This window comes from Pan paniscus, chromosome 5 (assembly GCF_029289425.2).
Source record: "Pan paniscus chromosome 5, NHGRI_mPanPan1-v2.0_pri, whole genome shotgun sequence".
Classification (NCBI taxonomy): domain Eukaryota; kingdom Metazoa; phylum Chordata; class Mammalia; order Primates; family Hominidae; genus Pan; species Pan paniscus.
The window spans coordinates 121708292-121725966 of NC_073254.2; the positions used below are offsets into that span (position 1 = coordinate 121708292).

At 33.4% G+C, this 17675-nt stretch overlaps 1 protein-coding gene across 10 annotated transcripts in view; it reads left to right on the top strand.

Annotated features, from left to right (window-relative positions):
- GRIK2 (glutamate ionotropic receptor kainate type subunit 2) overlaps window positions 1–17675 on the top strand; it is a 1183164-nt gene that overhangs the window by 782287 nt on the left and 383202 nt on the right. For all 10 annotated transcript variants that reach the window (XM_034962599.3, XM_063605422.1, XM_063605420.1 and 7 more), the window contains 3 exons: window positions 5176–5357; window positions 11123–11176; window positions 14751–14924. In XM_034962599.3, coding sequence (XP_034818490.1) covers window positions 5176–5357; window positions 11123–11176; window positions 14751–14924 — 410 coding nt within the window. The remainder of the gene's footprint in view (window positions 1–5175; window positions 5358–11122; window positions 11177–14750; window positions 14925–17675) is intronic.

Below are 17675 nucleotides of genomic sequence, written 5' to 3' on the forward strand. Positions count from 1 at the left end.
CTTTACTATTTAGTTTAATGGGAGGCAGCTAGATTTTCACATCTGCTTCCTCATTCAATCTGTTGTAACATCACATGTCCTGTAATGTCTGGAACACTCCACTGCACATGTATGAGAGAATGGAAGTTAAAAAAAAACAAAGAAGGGCTGGGCACAGTGGCTCACGACTGTAATCCCAGCACTTTGGGAGGCCAAGGCGGGTGGATCATGAGGTCAGGAGTTCGAGACCAGTCTGGCCAACAGGGTGAAACCCCGTCTCTACTAAAAATACAAAAATTAGCCGGGCGTGATGGTGGGCACCTGTAATCCCAGCTACTCGGGAGGCTGAGGAAGGAGAATTGTTTGAACCCAGGAGGCGGAGGTTGTAGTGAGCCAAGATCGCGCAATTGCACTCCAGCCTGGGTGAGAGTCTGAGACTATGTCAAAAACAACAACAAAAACAGCAAAACTACTTAGTATTATTTAAAAATAGCTAGACTTCAGGGACCCTTCTGAAGGGTACAGGTGTCTGTGGAGCCACTTCGAGAGCTGCTGATCTAGATAAAACTTTCATTTAGAAGACATGGAAATTAAGGTGTCTCATGGATCTGCTACTGATGATCGATTAGAGAGGGGCTGATACTTTCCTACAAGGGTATTAGATATGGCTAGGATGGATGCTCAAACTATCTTATGGAAATATATGAAGATAATTTTGAGTGGAGGTTTGTATTTTACCTCCCTCCCACTGATGACACAACAACCAACCCGCACATCCCTACTGAAACTACCCTTGCCTAGAACAGCAATGATCTTGTTAAATTGAATAACCATTTTTTCAAAAGTGCTTACTGAGATTTGTTTGTTAGCAACCCTTGACATGGCTGATCACTCCCTTCATTTTGACTCAATTGTATGGTCCTCCCATGATCTCACACTCAGTGAAAGCACCCTGTCTCTCCAGATGCCCAACCAGAAGTCAGAAACTTCCCAGACTCTGATTTCTTCCTCACCAAGTGATCTCAATCATCTTTTCTTATAAATATCTCAGTATTCCATCCACTTTTTTTTCTGCCTGATATTTTGCCCTGAATATGCATCTTACCTCTCTTACATTATCCCTACTATCTTCTAACTATTTGATTTTATTCCTTATTTTTATGTGTTTTTTTTTTCCAAATTTTATTTTAGTTTCCAGGTGTACATGTGCAGGTTTGTTACATGGGTAAATTTTGTGTTGTGGGGGTTTGGTGTACACATAATTTTGTCACCCAAGTAATCAGCATAATACCAATAGGCAGTTTTTCAATCATTAGTTCACTTCAAATAATGAACTCCAGCTCTGTCTATGTTGTTGCAAAGGCCATGGTCTCATTTTTATGGCTGTGTAGCATTCCATGGTGTATATGTACTACATTTTCTAGTATCTAGGTTGATTTCACATCTTTACTATCATGAATAGTGCTGCGATGAACATACACATGCATGTTTTTTAATGGTAGAGTTATATTCCTTTGGGTATATCCCATTAATGGGATTGCTGAGTTGAATGGTGTTTTCAGTTCTTTAAGAAATCTCCAGACTGCTTTCCAGAGTGGCTGAACTAATTTACATTCCCACCTTTTCTCCACAACTTCACCAGCATGTTACTTTTTGACTGTTTAATAATAGTCATTCTGAATGGAAAATATTTGCACACTATATCTCTGACAAAGGTCTCATTTCCAGAATCTACAAGGAACTCAAACAAGTCCACAAGCAAAAAATAAACAACCTCATTTAAAAATGGGCAAAAGACATGAAAAGACACTTCCAAAAGAAGACATATATGTGGCCAACAAACGTATGAACCAATGCTCAATATCACTAATCATTAGGGAAATGCAAATCAAAACCACAATGAGATACCATCTCACACTAGCCGGCACGGGTTTTATTAAAAATCCAACTATTTCTTTCCCCGGTTCTTCTCATCAGTCCTCCATAATCTGAACAATTCTTTTGAACTACGGATTCCAAGTGGGCACTTTTCACAGCTCTTAGGTTAAAGCCCCAATTCTTTCAAGTATTTTATAAAAGCTTCTGAAGCAGCCCCATGCTTGCATCTACAGCTGGGCTTGTCACTGATTCTTCTTTGCTTCATAAGATTCTCTGACCTGCTCCCTCACTTCCATGACAGTATATAAAAACTGTTTATTCTTCTATATGCATTCCTTCTATTCTTTCTCTTTTTATTCATGTATTAACTTAGACGTCACCTCCTTTGGAATACTTTCCCCCGAGTCCTCCCACTCTGAGTTAGATTATCCCGTATATGATTCCTCAATGATGTGTTCTTTCCAACCAAAATATTGTTTGCCAGTCTTCATTTGTAGTTACTTGCTTAATATCATTTTCCCCTGTATACTTTTAGTATTGTATGCACAGAAACTTCATCTGATTTTGTCTTTCTACAGTGAAAAAATAACCCCATTAAAAATGGGCAAAGGACATGAAAAGTCACTTCTCAAAATTGTTCTACCCAATGTTGAGAACAATGTTGGACTTATAGTAAGAAGATTATAAGTCATACACATTTGTTAGATGCATTATTAAATGAATATTTTTTTTCTCTTTTTTCTGCAGTTAGTTGTATTTATGGTTTTCTGACTCACCTTTATGAAGTTGAGAATCTTGCTTTGAATTAATTATTTTATTGTCCTGTTAGTATAATATAGTTACTATCCTGCATGACTGCTATGCCAGAGTGGTTCAAAGACTGGCTCTCGTATGACACCTAAAACCAGGTGAAACCAGGCCTATATTTGGAAATTGGCCTCATTCTTTTATGACCAAGAAGGTCATCTGGGAAGATTGGTTAAAATATGCATGCATGAGTTCTACCCTCTGAAGGTTCTAAATCGGTTGTTTAGATTGTAAGCAGCTCCACAGATTACTGCCACACCTTTCAAAGTGCAGGAACTACTGACTTACTGAAAGAATACTCTGGTTTATTTATAAAAAGTAGTTAAAGAGTTACCTTGTAAAATGTACTCTAATTTAGTAGCAGAGCACTCCCATGTTCAAAGAAATATATAGTTTTCTGAATGTATAGTTTTCTGTACATATATGTTTGGAAGGATGTCATAGCCGAACATTGAACTCTAGCAGGTATTACAAGTTCAAGTACCTATTTTTGTTTCTTTACAGCTCAATGTTAACACCTGTACTCATTAAACACATCTTACTTCTCTAGAACTTATTGTAGTATGTTTAATGGATGCATTTAATATCAATTTTTATGAAGTATTTATTTAAATAGCATTAGTAAATATTTAACTTTGCAAAACAAAATGTGGTAATACTATTTTACCATGCAATTTTTGTAGCTGTTATGTGTAGAAGCTGTTAGGTGTAGAAGCTGTATAACTTACAGTGAAGCAACTTTATGGGGCCATGTGTTTTTAAAACAAAATATACCAAGTATATTTGTGAATTCACATTTTTTGTTGTTAATTGATACATAATAATTTTGCATATTTATGGGGTATAATGTAATGTTTTGACATATGTATATATGTACTGATGAAATTAGAGTAATTAGCATATCCATTACCTTGAACATTTATCATTTATTTGTGATGAGAACAGACAAAATCTTCTAGCTATTTTGAAGTAAATAAAACCTTATTGTAAACTATAGTAATCCTTCTAAGCAACAGGACACCAGCATTTATTCTTCCTTTCTAATTGTAATTTTGTACCCACTGACCATCCCCTCTCCATCCCTCCCTTCCCTCTACCCTCCATTTATTTTTATTTATATTTACTCCTGTTTTCAAAAAGGTTAAGTAACAGGTATGTATACATACATACAGACAGTACATGTGCGCACACACGTGTGCACACACAGACACACACACACACACTCGAGAAACAGAGAGAAGGAAAAAGAGACAGTTTCTGATTATTTACAAATATTTTGCTTTATCGTTGTTTGTCATACAGTATTGATGAAGGTAGTTTTTCGGGGAAAATAGAAATAGTAATATAGAGATGAGATTTTCAAAAGATAAGAAGAAAGAGTAGAAGGAGAAAAGAAAATTGCTTCATTTGATCCAAGCTGCAATGGAATTGGATGATCTTTTTTTCTTTTCACACTCTTTTATATAGTGGATCTTTTGTGTCAGCTCTTTAATGTGTTTCATTACTTGAAGACTGTATAAAGGAATACATTCATTAATTTGTCTCTTATTTTAAAATGCATCACAGTTATATGACTTATTGGAAATATATTCATTAATGTGATATATTTTTAATTTAATTATCAGGTACTTCTCTAGGAGAACGCTTACTTTACAAATGTGTGCAGGTATATTTACTTTTTAATTTAATGTTGTTAACTAGAAAACAATACAAAAATTGTTAGCATTATTTTTTAAAATAATTATGGTTCAGGCTATTTAAAATCTATTTTATTAAGGAAAGTTATTTCACTGTTACATATACACCAACTTGAGTTTTCAGGTTATTCACCAGAGCATTACATGTTACTGACGATGAAAACCAAGTAACCAAAGTTTCTAATAATAGGGAATAGTTACATAAATTAGGTGCGTGATAAAACACAGTGTTCATTAAAGGCAATCTAGAATAATAATCACTGACTTACAAGGCCCTCTAAGGCATTATCACAAAACAATTATTAATGTAAAATACAATACAAACAAAGCTATGTGTGTACACGTGTAAATGCACAGAACGTGTTATGGAAAAACAATATTTCAAGCCTTTAATAGTGACAACCTGCAGGGGAGTAGAACTGGGGTATAAAGGGAAAGTATTTTACTCTATGTCTTTTTATACATTTAAGTTATTTATATTAACTTTTAGTCATGTGTTTCTTTTATAACTTGAAAAATGTCTTAAAGAATTTGAGAAATGTTTATTTTAACAAAAATAACAGAGGATATGGAATTGTTTTGAAACAGGAATTTCAAGTTGCACCATTAAATACACTTATACATGGTCAAGAATATTATGCATTCTTGGCCGTATCAAACTATCTCATGTAGTTTATAATATACAAACCTATGTAACCACAAAAATTAAAATGAAATAAGAAGAAAATTATACATTCTAATGAGTGTTTTCTGATTCTTTGCCCTACTCTATTTTTTATCTCTAATATTCTTTTTTTTTCCATTTTAATTAAAGGTCTCATTCGTTTGCAAGAGCTCATCAAAGCTCCATCAAGGTATAATCTTCGACTCAAAATTCGTCAGTTACCTGCTGATACAAAGGATGCAAAACCCTTACTAAAAGAAATGAAAAGAGGCAAGGAGTTTCATGTAATCTTTGATTGTAGCCATGAAATGGCAGCAGGCATTTTAAAACAGGTAACCTTTAAATTACTTCAATTCTTGTTTTCTTCATAAATTTGCGCTTACAATATGATCTTCTTTTAAATCAAAATATTATTGTTATGCAATCAGTTATAACAACCTTGATGTAATTTTATGATAGAAAGTCTGACAATTGCTTTTAATTAATTGTCTTAAAAGAAAAGTAATGTAAACATTGATGATCTTCAAAACGGGTTGTTTGAAGTTTTGAGGTTATTTTCAAATGACTGCAATGCTGTTGGTTAATGAGATAGTTGATTAATGAGATAGTTATTTATTTTTGTTTTGAAATGAGGGAAGGAACTAAGAGTCAACCAGTTGAGCAGCTCACTCATTACAATCAACCAGTAGGAAAAAGATGTAATAGATTTACCATTTACCTGATATTTACTGTAAGAGACTTTATATATTTGATCTTATTTCATCATCACTACAACAAAAAGAAGTAGGGACTATCTCTACTTTACAGACAAACTGAGTTCCAAAATGAGTAAGTGACTTGACCAATGTCAAGTAGCAAGAACATAGCAGAGGGATTGATATCCAACCTAATGATGTTAACAAGTATTCATTCCAGAATAAAGCATTGCCTGACAAAAACCAACAAACCAACCAAACAAACAAACAAAACCTTCTAAATCTATCAAACAAAACAATTTGTAGCTGTGAAATCTTTTAGTATTATGTCAGCATTATTCAGACCTAACAGCAAACTGGAAAACAGAAATTATTATCAGTCCATATCTTACAGATGAAGGAACTGAAGTTGGGAGTTAAATGGCCAGAACAAGGCCCTACACTTACTATGTAGTAGAGCCTGGATTTGAACACAAATTTTTGGATTTTGTTTCTTAAACTCTTTTATGCACACTGAGCTGACACCTTTGTAGCTTGGAACTAGTCAGTCATTTAGAAACCTCTCATGTATAGGATAAAATATTTCTACTGGAGGGTTATGCAGATTCAGATGTCAAATTATATCCCGTTAAATATAACTGCCAATAGTAAATGCGTGTTATAGCATGGTTAACTTATTAAGCAGATGTTTATCCCATATTCCAATATAAATGTTGATTTTCACAGTAAAATATTTAATTTGATTTGAAAAATTGCTATAGTTTTATCTTTGGATAATGAAGCATATGAGAGTTTTTGGGTTTTTTTGGCAACAAATAAAACAACGCACTAAGATTACTACTGAACTCTAGAGTCAAGATTTATTTCACATAATTCCCAAACAATTCCTGATCATGGTTTGAATACACAGGCTTGGAAAAGAGACCTTTCCTTTACTCCTGGAGTGAGTGGCACTAAGCTATTTCAGTGACAGAGCTTTGGCTGCTTTCTCTAGGCTTCTAGTAAGTGTGTAAATGATCAGCTGTCTTTTCTCTAAAGAACTAACTCTCACTATTTTGCTATCTGGAAGGTGAGAAGCCTGTCACCTTTAAAAATTGAATTTGCTTTCTGCCTTCTATTAGATATATTTATTATTTTATACTTGTTTTCTTATGTGTTCTTTGCAAACATGCTTTGTTTGCAAAAGGAAAACAGAAATAATAGAATATTTAAATACATATAACAGAAAAATGTAATTTTAACAAGGTCAGTAGATGAAAAATTAGAAAATAGGTAAAATGAGAATATGAAAGTTAAGATGAATCCAGAGCGACATTATTATACAGTATGCATCCTCCGAGGTCCTATACCGGAAAACCACAAATATGGTGGTGGTATTTTTAACTTTGTCTCACATTTGAATTTTCCAGTTATTCTAGTAATCAAGAAGAAAGTGAATAGCTTCTAGGAAATTCAGCAGCGCATTTAATAGGGTCCTATTTTGTGATTTGTGAAATTTTTCTGAGATTCCTGAACATTCACTGATGTTGGAACTCCTAAGACATGGTATAGGAGTTGAAGAGCAAAAATAGATGAGCTTTCAGCTAGTCTGGCTTCATCCAAGAATGAATATTAGGACTATCCAGAAAAAGAAATGGCCTTAATCAGTTTACTCTTGTGTGTTTGTTTATGTAATTTATTTAATTTATTTATTTAAACTGATTGAGCTTTTACTAGTTATTGAACAACAGTGAATTTGAAGTTTTCCTGCTAGAAAGCTTTAAAAGTGAGTGGAGCTTGCAGTTGAGTAGATTTCCTCTGAGGCAAGTTGAGTACACTAATTGGCATGCATGCCTCCATAGCAGATGATTCTACCTCCATCCAGATTTATCAAAGAAAATACCCTAGGGCAGAGCCAAGATCCTCTGAAGTAAAACCTCACAAGGACATTCTATCACAGGGAAAAAATAGTAATCAGGAACTTCAAAGTTTAGATCAGAGAGTGTGAAATAAAAACTTTTAGCCTGGAAAAAATGTAAAAGAAAATGCTAATAAAATCCTACAGTGGTGTGAAGTAAAATAAAGTAAAAATTGAAGAAATGTGTATAGGCCCCCCTCCTATTGTTGACCTTGAGCAATATGATTTCTGGATCTTACCTGAAAAATAAACTGGTTGCAAATTATCTGCCTAGATAACTGCATGTGTTAATTCATCATATAGTGTAGCACTACACCAGCTTAATGTTGGGGTTTCTAATAATATTTTGACTTTAGAAAATTTAATCTGTAGTATTTCTTTTAGGAGAGATGATATCACAACCGCTTTTATGTTGAGGCAATTATTATATTATTTGTGCATAAAAACATACTGATTTTATTCTCTCTAATGTGTTTGAAGTGTGCATACAATTCACTCAAAAGTAGCAGTAAGACATGCTATAATTAAAACCAGATCCAGAGCAAGTTATTTTTAAAAAAATTCTACTGGAAATTATTAACTAATCTTTTAAGAGAGTATTCCTGTTATTCATTCTTTTTGAGTAAGGTTACAATGTAGGTACTTAATCAAAAATAACTACTATTTCTACCTCCAATTTTGTTTGTTTGTTTGTTTGTTTGTTTGTTTGTTTGATGGAGTCTGGCTCTGTCGCCCAGGCTAAAGTGCAATGGTGCGATCTCGGCTCACTGCAACCTCTACCTTCTGGGTTCAAGCAATTCTCTGCCTCGGCCTCCTGAGTAGCTGGTATTACAGGCAGCTGCCACCACGCCCAGCGTATTTTTTGTATTTTTAGTAGAGACAGGCTTTCACCATCTTGGCCAGGCTGGTCTTGAAATCCTGACCTTGTGATCCACCTGCCTTGGCCTCCCAAAGTGCTGGGATTACAGGCATGAGCCACCGCGCCTGGCCTTCCAGCGTTTTCTACGTCATATATCACAGCACATAACTGATCCTTGTTTTCAAAATCAAAAGCTGAGAGAAGGTCAATGAAAGCCAGAAACAGACTCCAATTACCCTCATAGATTTCTTCTCAAGGTGATGAAGAAAAACCTGTAGCCATTGGAAATACATATGTCAGAACAAACCATCTTCTTCTCCACCATCTCCTCAACTCCTTCCCCTACACCAAAGCAGAATTTGATGCACTTGCCTGAGACGTCCATGTTTTCAAATTTTCAAGGAAGGAACAGGCAAAAATTTTAGAATGCATGGAGTCAAAAATTGTTCTACATCTTTGAGAATATGAAATATACCACTTTAGAAAAAGACATAGATTCCAAACTCCACATTAGAGACCTGGAGTCCATGTTTACTCACTGTCTCACTTTGTTGGACAGTTTATTCATTCTTTTCATGTCCTAGTTTCCTCACCCATAAAATGAACATAATAGTAGGACTGACTTCTAGGGTTTTTATGAGGCTTAAATATGTAATGTGCTTAGAATAGTATCTGACAAATTTTAAGCATTATATAAGTATTATTTTTAGTTATACATCTGAATCATTATTTCTTTCAATTACCTTTATCTCTAGTTCTATACCTACAGAGTTGATAAAGTAAAAAAAATTGCCAAGCATAATATTGAGCTGTCATTTAATGGTACTGGAGATAGGGAGCCATCCAAACATATCCATCAGGAGCAATGAATGCCTTCTACAAATATGATCTTGTAAATTTGTATTTAATAAGGGAAATTCTGTCTTATTTTGCTTGAGATGAAATTTTAATCCAAATATTATTGGTTTATATAAGTATTACCCACTCAAGAAATATTATTTGGTAATTTGGTACCTAAATTTCCTGTGCTCAATTCTTTGATGCCACCTTTCATTAACCAATGTTTCTCCCTTTTTAAATATATTTGATACATTCCAAAATTTTCACAAATATCTATTCCTTCTTAAAGAATTCATGTTGCAGAACTACAAATTCTATCCTACCTAACTGGTTAATGCTGATTTATGAGCATGATGCTTTTCTTATTTTTATTTTTTATTTTTTATTGTTGTGGGTACATAGTAGGTGTACATATTTATGAGGTATATGGGATATTTTGATACAGGCATACAACGTGTAATAATTACATCAGGGTAAATGGGATATCCATCACCTCAAGTATTTATCCCTGTTTTTTGTTTGTTTGTTTTGTAATGGGGTGTTGCTCTGTCACTGCAGCCTCGACTTTGGGAGCTCACGTGACCCTCTCAACCTCAGCCTCTCGAGTAGTTGGGACTAAAGGCATGTGCCACCATGCCTGGCTATTTTTCTTTTCTTTTTTTTTTTTTTTTTTTGTAGAGATGGGGTCTTGTTATGTTACCAAGGCTGGTCTTGGGCTCAACCAGTCCTCCTGCCTTGGTTTCCCAAAGTCCAGGGATTACAGGTGTGAGACACTGCACCCAGCCAGCATTTATCCTTTATGTTACAAACAATCCATTTATACTCTTTTAGTTATTTTAAAATATACAATTAAATTATTATTGACTATAGTCAACCTATTGTGCTATCAAATACTAGATCTTATTCCTTCTATTTTTTTAACCCATTAATTTCTATATGCAGAATGTAGCTGAGGCAGCTACTTCATAAATGAGTTTTTGTAGTTAGTGGCTTTTGGAAGGCTATTAGATGTACCTGAGAATAATTGTTTCCTACTAAGAACGCTTCATTTAACTAAAAATGCATTGTTTTGTAATTATCCTTGCCAACTACTGTTCATTGACGAGCAGTTATTTCAAAAGCATTCTCTTATTTTCGGAGAGAAAATGACATGGACACTTGTTATAACTAAAAGTTCTAACCCAAAAGTCCTTGTTTTTAAGATTGACAGTCTAAAATTGATGAGGACTGTAGAAGAGTGAAATAAAACACAGTAATTTGTGACTAGTTTATTAATAACAACAAAAACATTTCTTTAATTATATGTAATTTTTAAATAAGAGTGGTAATTTACATTTCCTTCATTAATGCTATGGAAATGTCTCTAAAGAGCTAAAATAAATGCCTGTTGGCATTGTGTTTTGCAGCACTTTTTTCCTAATTCAGTAATATTGTTCATTAAAATAAAATGGTGTTCCTCATTGGAGTATTTGTAGTGAAGACGTTACGAATGTAACAAATTAAGATGTGCTAATTTCAGGTTTTGTGTCAAATTTAATGCCTTCTTTAATGTGTTAAGCCATAGCTTTACAATTGCAAACATTCAACTAATAGCTTTTCTATCTAGAGAATTGCTTCAGAAATTCCTTCAGTAACTACTAATCTTTAACTACTGGGAAAAGATTTAGTTTAACCTAATTGTATGTAACATGAATATTGTAGGTTGATTCTTTATCACATCCTACTATATTTTGTTCTCACTTGAATTACTGACATACTGTCTTTCCTGAAATATGTACCTTCAGTAATTTTTTTTTTTTTCCTTAGGCATTAGCTATGGGAATGATGACAGAATACTATCATTATATCTTTACCACTCTGGTAAGTACTTCATTAAAACAAAATGTTCCGAATTTTATTATTATGACTTTTTCAGATGAAAAATAGGTTTTTTAGTAAGAAGTATTATGACTGATTCCTTTGTAGTTATATTTTAATGTGATAAGACTCCACCAAAATTATTATCAGAGAGGACAACTCTTAATAGAAGCTGATGATTTTGAAATAATATCATTTCAGATATCAATTCAAAATATTGCATGTCTTATTTTTATGTTGCTTTAGAGAACTTTCAGAATATAATGGATCTTGAAATTAGTTTCCTGAGAAATCAGTGCTTTAGAAAAGCGCAAATTCAGCCGGGCGCAGTGGCTCATTTCTGTAATCCCAGCACTTTGGTAGGCCGGGGCAGAAGGATCACCTGAGGTCAGGAATTCAAGACCAGCATGACCAATATGGTGAAACCCCATCTCTACTAAAAATACAAAAATTAGCCGGGTGTGGTGGTGGGTGCCTGTAGTCATAGCTACTCGGGAGCCTAAGACAGGAGAATTGCTTGGACCTGGGAGGCGGAGGTTGCAGTGAGCCAACGGAGCCACTGCACTCCAGCCTGGGCGACAGAGCTAGACTCTGTCTAGAAAAAAAAAAAAAGAAAAGAATAAGACAAGAAAAGCACAAATTCTTATGTTATCTCAGCTGTATTCACTTTTTGAAAATCAGATGTATTGAAGCTGTCCTTTCAGTAGATTACATTTTCTATTCTGCTTTTGCCTATGTTTAGTTAGATTTTTTTAAAAGTCAATATGCTTTAATTTGCCATCAGCAAATTGAATGTTACCTTTATATTTTGTTTTCACATACCCATCACACAATTTTCCCTTATGATGTATGAAAATCTGACTTTAACCTGTATCAAACTTCCTGTTAGCTCCATTTTGTTATCAATACATTATCCTGACCTTTCTTTCTCTGTAAAACAGCTGTCTCTTTACTAATTCTTTCTTCCACATGTCCCAAATATGAGAGTATCTCCAAGTTTGGACTTCATCCAATCTTATTTTCTCTTCAATTATTTTCTTCAGAACTGGTTTGTATTTAGAGCCTCAGTTATCATCTTCGTTCGAATAAGGTCTAAATGTTCTATGTAATATTTATGAATTACTGTATACTGTAAAACACTTTTAATTGTTGTGCCATTTAGATAATTTCAAAATATTTAAATTTTAGTGTCCTCTGAATTGACGTCTCTTCTGATTATCTTAAAAATTTCAACTTTTGTTGACTCCTGTATCACCAACAAAATTTTGCTGATTTTCCCTTTGTAGTGTCTCTAGCATCTATCTTCTCCATTCCCATAACAACCAGTCTAACCAAAGTTTTCTTCATTAACTTGAAATTCTTCCAGTTAGTCTCCTTGCTTCTAGAAGTCTTGAAGCTGCCAGATCAGATTATTAAAATTTAATTGATTGCAATAGCTTCCTGTGATGACAACTCTTACCTCCAAAGGAGATTATTCATGCAGTAGGATGTATTTTACTTAAAAATAGCAAAGCTGGCTCTGGCATATCTCTATATTATTTCCTAGCAGACAACTTTTTGCAGCTTGTAAGAAACTTAGTGGTGGGGGTGGAGAGGAAGTGAGAGCATTCCCTCATCAGCAAATTATATTTCAGTGCTGTTACAACTCAGCATAAGCGTAAGATTTTGGGGAAATCAAAAGTATCTCTCAATAGGGAAAATAAATGAAACAACTAGTTGAGGATACATAGAACTCATAGGCCTACATTTGAAGGCCTTTTATACTTTGATCCTAATCAAACTTTCCCATTTCCTTTTGCTACTATTCTCCTTTAGGAATTCTCATTTATAGCTGAACTGATGTGGATCAGTCTCCTGAATAGGTTTTATATCTTCTAATTTTTGTGTCTCCACTCACACTTTGAATTCTCTTTTTGTCAATCATCAGCCCGGTCTTTCTTTAATGGCAGCTGTAGGGGAGAAAAGATTTCTTTTCCTCACACATCATGAGGTTCAAGGCTGAGATCTCTATAACAAAAGAGAGGTTGACAAGAGAAACACCTAAAAATGTATTTAATATAAATTTTATGTGACACAAAAGCCATCAGAAATGAAGACTCAAAGAAATGCGAAAATCTGGATTTTTTTTTTTGCTTTGGTTTGATAAAGAGTAGATAGTTATGTAGGAAAATTATTGGACAAAGGGAGGTTATGATCTAATGGCAATAAATCCAGAAAACTTAGCAAGGCCAAATTGTTCAGATTCTTCTTGACCTCCAGGTATAGGGCTGGATCCCTCTGGAATGAGAGTCTGATGACCTCCTTTCTGTGGGGGTAGGTCAGAGAATTCTTTTATGGTCCACTTCAGGGGAGAAAGGTGGGATAAGGTCACAGAGTGACCTTCCTGCTTCTGTGTCTTCTCAATTTCCTATAGTCAAGTACCATATTTGGGGGTAGCGTGTTCTGAGCCTCATCACAGCTAAGATCCCATCTGCTCTGTGAAGTTTTTCTTGACCATACAAATTGAAAATAACTTGTCTTGCTTCTGACTTCTTTTGCATTTATGATTTCTACTCTTTTACCACTTGGCATATATTGCCATCCTTTATTTATTCACCTCTTTCCTATCTCCTTGGCTAGATTGTAAACATTAAAAAATAAAAACCTAAAGATTCCTATGTTTTTCATAGCACAGACTAGAGCTCAGGCCAATGCCAGCTGCTTTCCACTGAATTGTATTCTTATTATCTAGCCTGTGTAGCTGTATGAGTCTGAGGCAAGCTGTTCACAGAACCAATGACATTAATCTTGCCTTGATTCTCAATATTGTCCATAAGTTCGAGGGTTAGCTATGCCAACTAGAAAGAGGGCAAAACTCCACATGCTGGATGTTTTCATGGTGGCATCCATTTCCATGATAGCTTTGGCCTCATATCTCCTGGGACAACTAAAGGGCAGAGCAAGAACGTTCACTATATACAGACTAGAAAGGGCAACAGGCATAAAATGTTTATTGGAAACTTATAGTGAAGTTCCTAGGTGTGAGACATGAGATGAAGGAACTGTATTGTTTCTGCAACCAAAAAGGCTAGTCTTGGCCTTAGCATTTTTTTCACACCTTTCATACAGTTTTCATTAGTTAGAAGCCGTATTTTGTGACTTACTTTCTAAAAACAACAATCAAACAAAGAAATACTGACAAAAAAAAAATTAAAAACAGCAATAACCAGGCGAGGAAGCAGGACACAGAAAAAATTAAAGCAAAGTATTAACACATAAAATAAGGGCAAGCTATCCTAAACAGAGAGAAGAAAGCTATTGCAAATATTAGATGTGAGTTGTAGAAGAGCCCATTGTTTCACTGGCGGATTTAGAATAAAATATATACATAGATTTTTACATACGGAGCATGTATCTCTGCAATGCCAAAGCATGAGGACAGTCTATTTGAATCTTGGTGATTTGTGATGTTTAACGTCACTTGACACAAAGGTGTTAAGTGACCTAAAAAATAACAAAAATAAGTGACTATTTCAATAATACATGCCTGTGAAGATACTCTGTCGATAATAACAACACAATAACATTTGTCTTTCAGGACCTCTTTGCTCTTGATGTTGAGCCCTACCGATACAGTGGTGTTAATATGACAGGGTTCAGAATATTAAATACAGAAAATACCCAAGTCTCCTCCATCATTGAAAAGTGGTCGATGGAACGATTGCAGGCACCTCCGAAACCCGATTCAGGTTTGCTGGATGGATTTATGACGGTATGAATACCCACTTAAAGATCAGTTTGTGTGTTTCTAAATAGTATTGCATACATATGAACTTCTGGGTTTATATGCATACATATGAACTTCTGGGTTTATATGCATACATATAAACTTCAGTTTAATTGTTTGACATTAAAAGCAAAATATCAGAGCTACAATGCAAATACTTTTATTAATAATTTTTTAAAATCAATTTTATATGAAAAGCTTATGCTTCCATCCAAGTATCTCAAAAGGCATTACAACTATCACCAGGGTACTACAACATAGGAATTTCTGTAAAGTTAATTAGTGCCCTACATGGGAGAAATGAGAGACTGAAAGAAGACATACATCTGGTAGTTATCCTTCTGATCTTACCTATCAATATACGAATACTCTTCAACATGATGATTTCTGATATCTGGTGTTATATAAATGACTTATGTCACACAAAACACACAAAATTCTCCCATGAGCTTACTCACTCTTTAAGGCTGAAGACTAATCAATAATCACATTTGTCATTTTCAAGTCCCAGTTTAAACCCAGAAGCGGCACTATTGCATAAACTATGAAAGAAGGGTATATTCTTATATAACTTAGTTGTTTATGCCAAATATCTTTAGTTGTTTATACCAATGCTTACAATAAAAATCTAATGGCAGGGCATACATAATTTTAAGTTTTCTTATACTGTGTTCTCCAAAAGATAGGTAAAAATCAGTGTTACTAGTTTGTTTAATTTAAGCTACTATGTAAAAATATTATTTTTAAATAAGTAATCAATATAAAAATTATGACTTGAGACATTTTATATTTTTTATACTGAGTCTTTGAAAGATGGTATGTATTTGACATCATGCATATTAATTCAGAGTAGTCACATTTCAGTCATATTTACTCTGTAGTAGCCAAATGTGGCTAGTGTCTACCTTGTCAGACCTGGTAGGTATGTATCATGTTATTTTTGAAAATTATAAATGCCTGATGTTTTCTTATTAAATCATTTTTCTACAGACTAAAGTATCACTATAATTAAGGAAATAGCTTAGCAGTGGGGTGATATTTACATTTCATAGGAAATTACCACCTGCTTTTAATGAGTATTAGTCTAAATGGAGAATTTATAAACAAAAACATCTTCTATCCTTACATGTATGTAGAAAAGCTTTTTCTATTATGATTGTAATTTTTCCATTAATTACTTCAATAGCTTCAAAGCTTGTTTTTGATACTGTAGGGATAAAAGGAAAATTTGATTTTTTTATCCTTAGAAGGTTTTGTAATACAAATTGAGTGCCTTCATAGAGACTATGAAGAAGAAATGGTTAGCCTAAAGGCATCAACTTTCTGATGGAACAAAAAATACATTTGTTTTCGGTTTGTGAGAAAAATCACCTACTAGAATTTGAAAATATATCCATATGAATTTGTTTTAAAAGAAACACTATAGGGAAATTTTACTTCGTTGCATAAAGAGATAGTTGAACAGTTCTAGTAGTTTAGTTTTAACTTACGTTTGAGAATTTTTATTGAGAGGAAAATACCTAAATAACTTAAAAATTAAAATATTTTCCTTCAAAGTGCAGCCAGATTTAAAATAAAATGCAAACTAGAAAAAATTATAAATGTTATATTTTATTATCAGTTTAAAGATGGTGAATCAAACTTTTGAAACTTAAGAAAATGTGATTTTTTAATATTATAATGTATGCTATCCTTTAAATTGTTGTTATGATCATGTAAATATTTTTATATAATATATAAATATTTTATATATTATATAAAAAATTCATATATTATAATAGCTTTCTTTACAGTTCTTTGATTTCAGGATGAATGTCTTATTATTTATTTTCAATAGCATTATTAAATGGTTTTAAGAAAAGTAAATCAGTAGATATCAGCACAATTTTACACTTTTATATATTTACTTCCACAGATAAATAAGTCCAATGACTAGTGTGCCCCTTTATGTATCAGAATCATAAAAATTATTCAATTTTACTTTGGTACACTCTGTATAGCTATGTGAGTCCCTCTGTGACTTTACACATCATCTCCCGAAATGAAGTAATCCCTAATTTGTGGCAACTTATGTAAACTATTGAAAGACAGATAAGTACAAAGAATGATGTATTAATTTCCAAGGTAGAAGCTCTTGGAGAGAATTAACCTCTACAATATGGAAAAAGAGACAGGATATTAGGAGAATTACAAATTTGCATTCTCTCTTTCTAGCACGAGTCTATTCTTCTTCTGCTTTTCCCTGTTGAACTGGCAGATGATTTCTTGGAAGGGGAAAAATGTTAAAATAAAAATGGACTGATGAAAAAATGTGTCTATTAAAAATCCTGGGCATTATATATAAACCATGGATTCTGAGTTATTTAGAATAATTTTCCATGCAATTCTCTTTCCTTTGGTATAGTTCTTAAATATAAAGTAGATATGAAGTTTGTCATTAAAATAAAGGTTTCTTTCAAAATAGATGCAGATTGATTTTGTTTTTACAATTTCCCTTTTGGAAAATTAATATATTTTAAAATCTTTTCATCATATAACATTGTACCAAAATTTAAAAAAATACATAAAATATTTTCATTATATAACATTAATTCTTAATTATAAAATAGCATATAGTTATTAAAATAAAACCAATTGAGTTCTGTATTAAAATGTGGGCATATTTATGTCTTACGTAAGTATTCTTTTTCTTTTCAATTTAAAATTGTAAGCATTTTCACAAGTCATTAAATGTTT